Here is a 13,313-nt window from a genome sequence, read left to right on the forward strand (position 1 = left end):
ATCTTTTTTTTTTTAAACGATAAAAATGTGACTTTAATAGTATTCACCATATGATTGGGCAAACTAATAAGTTTGCTCTTGATATTTTTACGTCAATACTTGTTGAAGTGTGTGGCTCGAACAAATGTCAACTTAAAAAAACAAAACACGTTTTGATCCATATTTTCTGAAGTGCAAATTCCACTTTATCCGATTCATGAACAAACACAGAAAGCAAAGAAAGAGTTTTGTGTTCGTATGTTTATATTGAAGCTTGTCAAGTCACCACAATGCGTCCTACACTATTACAATGTCCACACATGGTTATCATTGTTTGTTGTTGTTGGAAGAAGAAGCTACGTTTTGGCATTGGCATCATTTCCATAAAACAGCAGTCAAGGTTAAAACACGCACACACAAGTGGATGATTCAACGGCAGCAGGTAGGCAACATCAGGTTGACTGACAAAGTAGAAAACCATAAAGAAAAACATTGGAGTCATTTATATTTATATATATTTATATATTTATACTATACACAAGCTAGTGTCAGCTCGCCGAAAGGCTACTTTGTCTTCTAATGCAAACAGACCTTCAAGCTTTCCGTTTCAATCTTCAACTCAAGAAGCAATTTACACTTGCGATGCAGTCAACATTAAAATGCTTATGACGTTCTTTTGGACCCGTTCTCGCTCACTCGCACGTACGTACGCACGTACGGATATTCTTGTGACCTGGCAAATGCATTATGAAATGACACTTTTTGGCCTCAAATGGGCTCAATTTTTGGAACGATACCTGAAGGGTCCATCCTATATCTTACACACCGACACGTTTTTTGTGACTGTTGCGCCTCAATTTTCTGAATGACACTGGTGAGGCCAGTCGGTTCTAGATATGACACAGGGACAAGTTTCTGGTTGACACTTGTGGGGACCAATTTTTGCAAAGGTGACATCCACAAACAGGTTTTCATGCCGCTTTGGGGGCCACTCTTTCTGAAGTTCCAACTGTGTGCAGGTTTTCATGACTTGTGGGGACCAAAATTCTGAATGACACTAGTGGGGACCGTCTGACGTAAACATAACATTTGAACTTATTTTCATGATGCACAGGGATCATAAACATCAGCCTTTATGAAGGGAACACGCATTCACTGGCTCTGCAAAAAAAAAAAAAAAAAAAAAAATAGGAAGACAACCACAGAACCAAACGGAACTTATCGTGTGGTAGAAAAGTGGCACATGCATCTTTGTCCTTGTTCAATACAACATGGCGAGACCCGTAACAATAATGATCAAATTTAACAAAATAACTTTTTAGGTGTGAATATTAAGTGTGTTTAACTTATTTCAAATGTAATGATTGGTTAAGAATGTTAAAATGAATCTGGAATATTTTATTTATTTTCGTAGTGAAAAAAATTGTTTTGTAACTGTACAGTGATTGAGACCGAGCTGTGTGCCAAAAAGTTAAAATCTGCTGATCATGTACGCAAAGTCAAAGCACGCCCGGGTCTAGCACAAACCTAACGTAGTAGTCAGAATTACAGTAAATGTTTGTATGACCAAAAAAAAAAAAAAATTATCACTCCTAGACCATAAAATATATTGCAACAAATACAAAACATTAAGCAAGTACGGTGGCAACTGAGCACTCCATCTGATTTGACAAGACTTCACACAAACATGCAGACTAAGGAGGACTTCCAAAATCAAACATTCCCCCATTTTCATTTTCATGAACAACTTTAGAGCAGATTTCGGAAAATTTGCATCAGACTGGTAGATGCAAAAAAGCCACAAATGACACTGGCCAACACATTTTTTAAATCAGAGGTGCTAGTTTAGATTTTTTTTTTTGCACTGATTCCGAATATGCCCTAAATTTTCATTAATAATTATGAATTACGGGTTAGGTTTAGCAACAGGTATTTTTTCCCCCCCTCAAATGTCATAGCGTTAAATTACACTTGTTTAAAAAAAAAAGCCATCTCTGATTAAAATCTGCTATTGACCAGTGTTATCAAGGGACATTTTCCCAAAAATGCTCAATAGGAAGTTGACTCATCCGAAGTACATTAAAATTCCATTCCAGCAAGTCTAAAAACGGTGCTTATCCATCTTTCATGCATCTTGCTCTTATTGGGTTGGCGGGAGTGCTGGAGCCTCTCGCAGCTGACATTGGGCGAGACGCGGGCTGCACCCAAGACTGGTCGGCAGTCATCAGTAGGGCACATCCGGACAAACAAAGAGCATTGACGCCGCCACAGCAGCAAAGACGTGAGCAAATAAAAATGGCTGCATTAAGTTTGGGAGAATGAATCGCGTACGCTTCATTAAACATCGACTACGTCTTAACATCCAGGCATCCACAGCACACTTTGAGTCAGTCCATTATTTAAACATTCTCTCTCTCTCTCTCGCATACACACACACACTCACACTTAATATAAGCGCATTCATGAACATACATAGAAAAAAAAAGTTGCATGTTACAAATTGGGGGTGAGCATCTATCATGTCTCGTACCGAAGACGTATCGTCTTTTAGTTTGTGCCAGTTGTTTTTCTTAAGGAAGAGAAGGAGGGTGTGTGTGTGCGTCTGTCACGTTGCCATGGTTACAGATGGGTCCTACCTTCTTCCACTTGTTGGTTCATATCAGCAGTAGCAACACAAACCAAACAGTGTATGTACAAAAACCACTGGATGGGAAAGTGGCAACAAAGTTTTGTTTTTGGAAAGGCCCTTCCGTCAGTGCATTTGGCTGTAGTCATGTTGGGCCTCAAAAGGGGAGGAGAAAAAAAAAAAAAAAAAGAGGGAACGTTGCCAAGGGCGCTCCGTAGTGACGCTCACCCTAGGATGGAAAGCGAGACGCGTTCAGATTGCGGCGGACGCAAACGAGACCCGAGCCCGAGTCCGAGCGGGTTAGGTGGTCTCTTTGCCCTGGGTGCCGGTGACCGTTTTGATGGAGCTAAGCGTTCGGTTGAACCAGGTCTTCTTGGCCGCCTGGACCTCGTTGAGAGCCAGACCCAGATGGTGCTCCAGGTCCTGATGGCGGAGAAATGACAGGAAAGTCAGCACCGCGCGGCCAAAGAGTCTCACATTTAAGGCTGTCCACCAAGCTTTTACACTCACCAAATCGCACAACGATAGCGACAAAGCACTTTTTTTCCCCCCGCCATTAGACAAAGCTAAGTTCTGTGAATGACCTGGCTTAAGCCAAAGCACAAAACAGCGAATATGTGAGTTTTAAGCATATACACAATACAGCAAAATAAAAATACTACAAAATACTAAATGTATATTCTACATTATTCTGAATATATTAAATATAATACTTAAACATTGACAGCAATATTTTAAGCAAAAACAATTTATGCTGCATTTCTTTTCAAATAATGGAAAAATTCTTTTTTTTTTAAAACAATTTTCAAGAAAAATAATCAAACAATAATATTCAAAACACGTGCCTAAGTGGCTGGTTGCCATGGTAGCGGTCATGTTTTACCTGGATTTTGCACTCGGCCTCCACCAGCTGCAGTTTGGTCTGCGCCAGTTCCAGCTCCATTTCCCTCAGCTGGTTCTTCAACGCCTCCTTCTCCTCATCCGTCTCTTCGCTGCCTCCGGGTGGCGGCGCCGCCACGGGCGCCCGCACGCGACCTTCCTTGTTGAAAAGGCTGCTGCATTTGTCACAACCCTCCACTTTGGCCTGGAGAAGAGCGAGGATACTAAGAAACCTCAAAGTAGTCCAGTGGACAAAAGGCTGTAGGTTGAATGAAGGAACTTGAAATCTTTTGTTCCTCATACGTTAAAAAAAAAAAAAAGGAAGAACATGTAACTCAACAAACAATGTGTCCTTCTCCCTTTGCAAAGGAGAACTATTATATTTCCTTGTAGTGGCCAAACTCATCCGCAGTGAGCGTCAAGTTTCAAAAAGTCTTCACGGTTTTGGAAGAAATGCAAATTTCCTGATTGGAGCACAAAGTATGACGCAATGTGAATAACAATCCGTTAAAAATAACATACACAACAATGGATTAAAGGGACGCTTCACTGACGTCAAAATTGACACTTCAATAATAAGTTTGCATGTCAAAATGACATCAGTATAAAATGCTCCCCTCTAAAAGACTCTCCAGTGATTTGGGGCTTTTTTTGTGATGAGATTGACGACAAATTGTCACGCCCCCTTTTGGAGCTCAGTTTGTCATTTATTTCCGATTTCAGCGTTGCTGTTTGTAATCGGTCCCTTCAATGACTCCGACTGAAACGCGGCGAGAGCCGAGGGGGGCGTGGCCATATGCCTCATTAAAAGCAGGCCTTTTTTTTTTTTTCCCCAAGTCGTCACTTATTTCCCAATTTCTCCAAAATGAAGAGATGAAAAAAAGTTTCAGTTTCCTGATGAACACATTTATAAACTGAACTCTCAATGCTCTTTTCCAAACGTCAAAAAAACAAAACCTACAAATGTGATCGTCTATCAACATTTTCAAGCGCCCGCAAAAACTCTTCCGTCGGCGCCTCTGCCACATTAAGTGTCATCGTAATGATCCTCGGCGCCTCAACCAGTTCTCATGAACACTTTTGTAACTTTCCGTTGACGCGCGCTCGTCGTTATTCTCCTCCAACGACCATAATGGCCGACAGGTTTACGACGTTTGCGGCGGGACACGCTCGCATACAAAGAAGCAGACAGCGTGTCCTTGTTGCAATAAACTTTGTGTTTGTCCTTGTGGAAAAAGAGCTCCTTGTCTAAAATGGCTTTTTTTTTTTTTTTTCCGCACTACAGCGTCAACAAACGAGCCGAGTGTGCGCCAGTCGGGGAGGCGCTGGCTCGTACGGAACGACTTGGCTTGAGAAGTGCAAAGCGACCCGGCGCGGTCAACAGCTTTTGCTTGTACGTGTGTATTTCTGGATTATTTAAGGATTGTGGAGGTTCTTCCTTTTTCGTGGCGGCCACTTTTGGCTAAAATCTCCAATTTCTTTTGCCGTCGTCATCGAGAGTGCTACGCCGTTGCGCTTCGTTCATCCACAAGGCGCCGATGCGAGCTTCATAAATGTCTCCAAAATGTTTCTCAAAACTCACTCTGATCTTCTCCAGCTCGCCTCGATTGGCCGCTTGTTGCTTCTCCAGCCGCTCGCTCAGCTGGGAGCAGATCTGGAAGAAGATGAGTTATATGTTTCATGTTTTAGAAAGGGAAAAATAAATATTTCTAATGAATAGGTCGCGAGGATGCAACTTTTTTTTTCCCCCCGATATGTGCCACGTTCACAGCTTATTTTGTTTTCAACGCAGCAAAATTCTTTTCCTCCCACGACCTTTTTCGATATACTCCACGATGGAAATGTTTGCTCACTCTTCACGTTTCTAAGTTGAATCGATACACAAAGCTTTTGTCTCCCTATCAAAATCGGTCCTGTTTAAGCGCATTCCCTTCATCATCGAGCCAAAAATGCAACATATTTTTATTGCACGCATTTTGTTGCGGCACTTATAGTATTATTTTCACATTTTTATTTCCTGCCGTTCAACACGACATCACGGTCGCTGTTATTAGCCTTAACGTAACGATGTTAGCTTCATGCTAACATTCAGTGGTGGGAAACACCACCTAGCTTAAAAAAAAATAATAATAAATCAATCTTCCTTAGCATCCTGCGCCTGATGGCACACTGGAAGCATGACAACACAAACAACAACATAACGCAGGTTATCCTAACGAACACTTGCGGCCTGTTGTCGTTGACGGCATCTCTTGTTATCGCCGCCGCCGATAGTCATCGTTCTCCTCCTGCAGGCCTTTTATCTCCTCCTCTTGTCATCTCTTCCCTTTCAGCTGCCTGGACACTTGCCATCCACCTCCCACATCACGACATCCTTCCCCCCCCCCCCCCCCGCCCCCCTTTTTCTTGATCTTCCAGCTGCTAAACATTTTTAGATTTGAAAACATTCTACCCGAACCGCTAGAGAATGCGCGGCATCAATTGCTGAGAAGAGTGAATGAATGAAACTTGAGAATATATTGTCAAAAAGCAAATTGGCGAGTAGTGCGACTTCAAGATTGAAAACTTGAAATGATTCGGACGGTAAACTGGTTGGTGAGGAGGCCAAAAGTCATTTGGTCGTCGCCACGGCAACTGGGGAACACCTCCATGGGTGCTCTGTAATGTTGGTGACTCGTCCGACTTTTGCGTTAGCACGAGCATTGGGAGAAATGTTACGATTGGTGGGACTGTTTCGACAAAGTTTGCACACACATACAAAACAATCTTCGGGATAATCTCTAGGAGACATTCGACAGTCAGGCATTTGTTGGCTTTGATCACAATTTCAACCCGATTCGTTCAGATTACCAAGGAAGTTATTTGAAGGCAAATTGTGCCAGATTGTGCGCCTGAAGTGCGTCTGGAAATATGTCCACCTCGTGCTATTTCTGTCTCCACTCACAGTGGCAGTGACAGAGAATCTATTGCATAACACCTCGGCAATGGCAAGAAGAGAGCAAACGAGTTTGCATTTCCACATTAAAGTGACAGGATGACACGCAAAAAAAGGATAAAACGGCGTCTCGGAGTCAGAACGTGCTCACAGTCGTCACAGAGTTCAGCCGAAGGACGCGGCGTCCGGATGGAGATATTTTTGCACCGTGCGCACGCTCGCGCATAACGATGAAGAATTTGTGGAACAAAAGGCGTTTTATTTTAAAAGCAACGCTCCACATGAGTGCAACATCTGAGATGTTAACAGATCTCGCCAATGTTTCCCGACTTGGCTGTGACTTGTCGATTGATCCAAATGACAACCGTGAAAAGAAATGACTGTGCCCAGTCAGGATTTAGTTTTGTGGGGGAAAAAAAAAAAAAAGACAACACACGTGTTTGCACAGCTTCGATGAACAAGCTTGTCGCTGTGTCACGACCGACTCCGCCTACGCTTGCATCACGCTGAAGCACAGGCGAGTGTGTGTTCACCGTGCTGATGAATGACCGGCACACTTTTGGCGCCGCAACTCATTTGCAGCTCACTTACTAATCACATCAAAGCCACTGGGCACAGAGCGACATCAAATAAATGCGCTGTTCTTCTAATGATTCTGTTATGTGGGCACACAACGCAACGAGCAGCGCGGATCGTGTGACTAAGCCTCAAGTTGGGTGCAGGATTGGTGAAGGCATTTAATGATTATCTTGAGATGACCGAGGAATTTGAAATATTTAACACCCCCCCTATCTAAACAGGCATGAGACTTCAGATGTTTAACTCATTCACTACCAGCCAAGTTAAAAAAAAAAAATGGACCTTTGACGTCTTTCGCCGTCAATGGCAGTAAATTGAGTTAAATGAACATCATTCCAAGGGGATAAAATACAAAACAGAAATCGTTTAAACGTGCCGTACGCTAAAATGGCACTTTGTTTGGTTTTCATTTTCCGGGCGAATGATTGTGGAAATTCTTTTTAAATTTTATTTTTTCAAGGTCCTTTGTAGACTTCAACAAACACAAGCAATGAATTATTTTGCTCATTATACATTGCTGTCTACTCAGATAAATACAAATAAAAGACAGCAAGTTTATCTACAATAATAATAGGTGTACTAAATAATTATTTATTTATAATAATTATAAAACTAATTAGAATGCAATGTTTAGACTTGTGCTGCTACAGAACAAATAATCGAAAAGAATATTTTTAGGCCGACTTCCCCTTTAATTATTCACGACAATGGACCTTACCTGCTTGTATTCCCCAATAATGGAGCCGTTCTTCTTAATCTCGGATTCCGACTTGTCGAGTTCCCGTCTGCACATCTCCTTCAGCTGTGGACAAAAGCGGCAGACTTTTAGAGGTCGGACACGACGGACAGATGTGCTGCGGCCTCCAGAGGCCGCGCTTCTTCGTAACCGCCACGACATGTAAAAGAGACAGACAACTATTGGCAGGCTTGACGCTGAGGGCAAAGTCATGTCCTCCATGCGAGCAGAATCATTCTCTTCTGCAACCGCACGCTCAGGAAGAGGACAGAGAAGACACAGGGGAACGGCGGGAAACTCTTTTCCCCTTCCCCCGCTCGTCAACCAAACACGAGCGGCTGTCTCGCCGCTGAGCATTTGACAGTGCGATTATTTTTGACATGTTCATTTGATCGCGTCTGTGCATTTCCAAAGCACAGGTGTCAAAGTCAAGGCGCAGGGGCCAGATGCGGCCCACCATATACTTTAATGTGGCCCGCCGGCGTGTGTCAACTTGAATTATCCTTGCCAAAATCTGCACCAAAGTTTAAAATGGAAACATTTAAACTGATAAATGTTGACATTTTGCAATCATTTGTGTTACTCTTTGTACAATAACTTCAAAGCACCAATTTGCTGTGTCTGTCCGATGAGACAATTCAACATTTATTTGCTTTCAGTCATAGCGGCCCATCTGAAGGAAATTGTAACTTCTCTGTGGCCTGCTACAAAAATGTGTTTTTTGCACTCAAAACTGTAAATTGGGGTGCACTCTGACCTGCGCCGACTCCTCCTCCAATCGTCGCTTCTCATCCTCAGAGTCGACTAGTTTCTGTTTGGTCAGCAGCAGTTCCTTGTTCAGGGCGTCTGCTTTCTCCTCAGCCTGACACACATAAAAGCGATTCAGTGGTGACAACGGCATCGTGTCGACGTCGCAGGTGACAGGTCTTGATGACCTATTAGTTTGTAGCTTGAATTCTTTAAGGTAAACTACACATTGATGATGACACAACATTCAAACTTTGATTAAACTTTGCAGCGTGTACCAGCATTTCTGAGATGTTTATAAATGATGGTAATTGTAGTTATCCCAGTTTTCCCAAAATGTCTTTGCGACTTACGTTGTCAAGATCTTTGCGCAGGGCAATCTTGCTGCTGACCAGCTCGTGCGCCAGGTCGTCATTCTCCTGCTCCAAACGCATGTTGGCCTCCTGCAAACGACGGTTCTCCCTCTGCAGGTCAGTGCGCAGACAATGTTTAGAGCAAGGCCAAATGAGGAAGGAAGGGTCAGGAAATCAAAAGAGGGGCGTGGCTCAATGCAGGCGTGAGACGGGAAGTGAACGCTCCAAATGAACAGAATAGCATAAAGGAGAGTCGAAGCTGAGTGAGTGACAAATTGAACCGAGGTGAGAACTTGTGTAATGAATAACAAGAACATGACCAGCATGTGCAACATAAAAAGTCCAGCAGGAGAATAGAGAGGGACTGGAAAAAAATTAACTGATGCGCCGAAAGAATTTATGGAAAAAAATAAATAAAAATAGGCAAAGAACATTTTTCAAGCTGACTCCGGCTTATTTAATAGTTTACTGTACATGATGTATGGCGTGCAATTATACATTCCTGCTTACGTTCAGGAGCACTTCAATTACAAATGGTGGCGGTTTGAAGATTAAAGTATCGGCCAGCAGCCGCAAATGACAAATACCAATTAATGACTCACCCAAACATAACTTTTAGATACAAATTTGTGAATACTGCATTTTAAAAGGATAAACTTTACGTCATTTCTCTCTCTCACCCCCCGCCCTTCTCTTAGTGTTTTTTTTTTTTGCTTTGCGTGCATCCCCCACCTCATATCGCTCAATGGGAGCTTCCTGCTGCTCCTGCTGCTCTCGAATGGTGTGATACTCCTTCTCAAACTTCTTCAGCTTCTTCTGGCTGATCTGAAGAATGACAACAACAGATAAGAATTTTTTTTTTTTTTTTTTTGCCAATTGAGTTAAATATTTCGACATGTTAAAACATGACAAGATGAAGCCATGTCAGTGAATGACTGGCAAAATGCAACGCACAATTTGAGCATCTGGCGGACCAGAAAACAGTTGTGGTCTCATCGTTGTCAGTTAAACCTTCCACAGTCACACGTCGGCTTCATGAGAGAATTTTTACTTCATAATTATTTGTAGAAAATGGTGTGTGTGTGCGCGCGCGTGTGTGGTACCTGCGTCGGTCGTATTCAATTAAAACTTAAAGATCAACAGTGACCCCTACTGGGCATTTCATGATGGTACAGGAATTGATAGACACCATTTCTATTTTGACACTTGGGGAAATCTAAACATCCCTCACCCATGTGACACTCACCTTCATGCTACAAGCCAGCTCCATTAGTTTCTTGGCATTCTCCTCTGAGCGATACCTTTTGGGAACGGGAACACGAAAAAATTTGAGGGCGCCCTCAAAGTCTGTTTGGATCAGATCATCTTTTGATGTCTGAGGAAATAGAAGAAGAAAATGGGTGAGAATTTGCAGAGCGATCAGAGCCAAGTACTTCTTATTATGAAGTTACTTGATTACAGGTGTGACATATTGTAATTTTCAGACTCTAAGTTGATACGGAGTAGAAATCGTGGCACTCCAAAAAAGCATCATAAAAAAAAGAAGTCTTAGATTTGGAGGGAAATTTTGACGGCTGAAAATTTCCGTTTCTAGCTATCGAAAAGTTTTTTCTTTTTAGTTTAAAAAGAATTGCATTGTGGCCAAATGTCAAATCCTGATCGGTGTTTGTGCCTTCCAATTTTGTAAATCCTTTTTGTGGCCTAAGTCAGATGCATGCTAAACAAGCGATACATCACACATTCGATGCCATGAATTCCATTTCTTCCTCGACTTTGTTTTGGCGGTTGGCAAATACTTTTGGTGCCAAGCTATGGAAAAAAAAGTCGGACTTGTAGTCTCAAAAACACAGTAAAAATAAGTTATAAGATGGCTAAATAGAAGGTCTGTAATGCTCAGTCAACTTTGTGCTACCTTGAGAAGTGCCAGAGCCACATTGAAGATCACGCTGATGCCCTGAGGATGAGAAGAACAACACAATAACACTAAAACATGAAATGTCAAATAACACAATCAGCATTTCTGGAAGAGTCACCATCAAATTGTTTTTTTTTTTTAAGACTGCTCAGCTTATTTTTATATGATCTGATAATACAAAAGATAGTTCCGTATAGTGCTGTGTGATACGGACAAAAAAATAAATCTCTAAATCAGTCATGAAGTCTCTTCACCACAACATTTCTGTGCTCGCTCACCAGACATCTCTGATGCGAAATTAGTGTAGCAAGACACATCAATAGATCAATAGAAACGATCAGAGGATTTTATTCAGAATGAAGATTTATTTCTATCACAAGATGATAAATATTGCATTACAATTCAAAATGAAACACTAGAATTGCTAATAAACCTACATGATGACATTTTTAGGCCTTCAACTTGTGAGTACCTGCGCAAAGTGCGGAGCGCATCGGCAAGGCGTGAGTGCGCTTACCTCACACAGAAGCAGGTCGATGATATGGAAGACCATGTAGAGCGGGAACTTGGCTGTAAAGAGGGTGAGGAACCACTGGGAGGCGTACATGTGAGCCTCCAGACCCACGTTCAGGAAATGGTTGTACAAATCCGGTATATATTCCTGACAAAGAGATAAAGATAAGCATATTCTCAGCGCCTTATTAAAGTCAGAAGTCAGGAAACAGCTTTTGCGCTCGTTTGGGGCCGTGATTTTATGTTTACCAAAAAGCACAAACCTGCATGAGTCTCTCAAGCTGGAAGAACTTGCAATGCAGATCTTCAAAGTTTTGCTTAAACAGGTCCCTGAGGCCATAGTCAAACATGATCTTGACGAGCACACTGAAGGCTTGCTCTTCCGGCATCTGAGCGACAAACACAAGACTATTAGGGGCACGTCCCAATTATGTTCTACACAGACTGTAACCATGTTATCTTATCTTGGAATTGTTCTGAATTGTGCAAGACTTTCGTTGCAAGCATGCAGTGATGTGGTTTTACCACCAGGTGGCAATGTTGGCCAGGGAAACATTCAATGTGGAACCTTCAAAGGTTTTTTTTTTTCCTTTGCACTAGTCAGTAAAGAGGCCGGTGTGCACAACGCCTGTGTGGCCAATATAAATAGGTGAGGGAACGTTGCCTCCATGGACTTCCAGTATAAGAGCGGGTCTTCCGTACGTGCAACGTGTCCTGCTGACGTATAGCGCTGCACCTCTGAGTGCGCATCAACAGTGACGTCTTCCATCTTGCGGATATTTAACGCAAAGTAACGCGCCAATAACTCGATGCTTGTTTTGAGCGTCCATCCTGTTGACAGATGCGCTTCCTTATGAACACAATTTGGCGCGCGACCGCTGTGTCGACATAAGTCTGGTAGTGGTCACATGACTTTCTTAAAGCGGTACGCGCACCGACACGGGGTTTGCCCTGGAAGCTCGGCGCGCGCATCGACGCCTCAGTGTCGCTGGACCCATCGCTAGTAGGTTGATTGAACACTCCGAATTGCCTTTAAGTGTGATTGTGAGTGCGAGTGGTTGTTCATCGAGGTGTGCTCTGCGATTGGCTGGCAACCAGTTCAAGGTGTAGCCCCGCCTACTGCCCAAAGACAGCTGGGATACGCCCCAGCACGCCCGCGACACTCGTGAGGAGAAGCGGCTCAGATAACGAAAGGATGGATAGAAGGATATTGAGATTTGAATTATTAGCTGTAATGTCATTGATTTTGCAGGTCGTTTACGCACAAAATGACTGCAACGGACACGCCAGCCTCCAGTAAATCTTAGCAGAAGTTAGTACATGGAAACAAAACATCGATTTGAGTCAATATCGGAGACTAACGTCACAGGAGAACACTAAACAGTTGTTCTCTCTTCTTGAACTTGTTGGACAAATACTTTTTTTTCTCTACTGGATCTCAGCTGATAAGAGGACTTAAGGCACGTAAAAAAAAAAACGAAAAACAGAACCCCTCGGCACTCCAGTTTGTCGGATCAAAAATGTGTTTGTGCTGCACTGATATGGAAACTCACGTGCAAGAGCAGCACGGCAGCCAGGAAGGATTGTCCCTGGCAGTAGCCGATCTCTTCATCATACACAGAATATGCCTGGAGGGCGGAGACAAACACACACGTACAGAATATCATTACATAGGCTTGACAATTCATGCAAACGCTGAAAAACTCAATGAAATAAAACGCAAACTATGAGTGGAGTTGGCTTTAGTTCATGTCAGTGCTTCTGAATTATTTTCTGTGACGCCGCCCCCTAGCGAGAAGAAAACAATTTGCACCCCTAACCAACTCGAAACAATCACATTTTTGTTGCAAAACAAACCAACACCGCCGAGTTAATACTCGCTATGCACAATGGGCAAGGAGAGCGCCACTGCCAACTACTGGAGTGGATGTGCAATTACACTTTATTGTAGTACGGCGGAAAAAAAGGTTCACACGCACCCCCTCAGCATCACCCCCCCCCCTCCCCCCCACCAGGCAGGAAGCACGAGGGCCGAATGATTGTATTCCTTC

The 13,313-nt window shown here is 42.9% G+C and overlaps 1 protein-coding gene across 4 annotated transcripts in view; it reads right to left on the reverse strand.

Moving 5' to 3' along the window:
- Window positions 1–225: 225 nt before the first annotated feature.
- Window positions 226–13,313, reverse strand: part of rabgap1 (RAB GTPase activating protein 1) — a 46,649-nt gene continuing 33,561 nt past the window's right edge. For all 4 annotated transcript variants that reach the window (XM_088281440.1, XM_088281439.1, XM_088281442.1 and 1 more), the window contains 12 exons: window positions 12,816–12,890; window positions 11,526–11,651; window positions 11,267–11,410; window positions 10,747–10,788; window positions 10,081–10,209; window positions 9,567–9,659; window positions 8,835–8,945; window positions 8,492–8,596; window positions 7,717–7,800; window positions 5,067–5,138; window positions 3,489–3,689; window positions 226–3,028 (listed from right to left, as the gene is read on the reverse strand). In XM_088281440.1, coding sequence (XP_088137566.1) covers window positions 2,906–3,028; window positions 3,489–3,689; window positions 5,067–5,138; window positions 7,717–7,800; window positions 8,492–8,596; window positions 8,835–8,945; window positions 9,567–9,659; window positions 10,081–10,209; window positions 10,747–10,788; window positions 11,267–11,410; window positions 11,526–11,651; window positions 12,816–12,890 — 1,305 coding nt within the window. In that variant the 3' untranslated portion in view covers window positions 226–2,905. The remainder of the gene's footprint in view (window positions 3,029–3,488; window positions 3,690–5,066; window positions 5,139–7,716; window positions 7,801–8,491; window positions 8,597–8,834; window positions 8,946–9,566; window positions 9,660–10,080; window positions 10,210–10,746; window positions 10,789–11,266; window positions 11,411–11,525; window positions 11,652–12,815; window positions 12,891–13,313) is intronic.

This window comes from Idiotropiscis lumnitzeri, chromosome 18 (genome assembly GCF_059441095.1).
Source record: "Idiotropiscis lumnitzeri isolate Australia: NSW breed Sydney's pygmy pipehorse chromosome 18, RoL_Ilum_1.0, whole genome shotgun sequence".
In the NCBI taxonomy this organism is placed as follows: Eukaryota; Metazoa; Chordata; class Actinopteri; order Syngnathiformes; family Syngnathidae; genus Idiotropiscis; species Idiotropiscis lumnitzeri.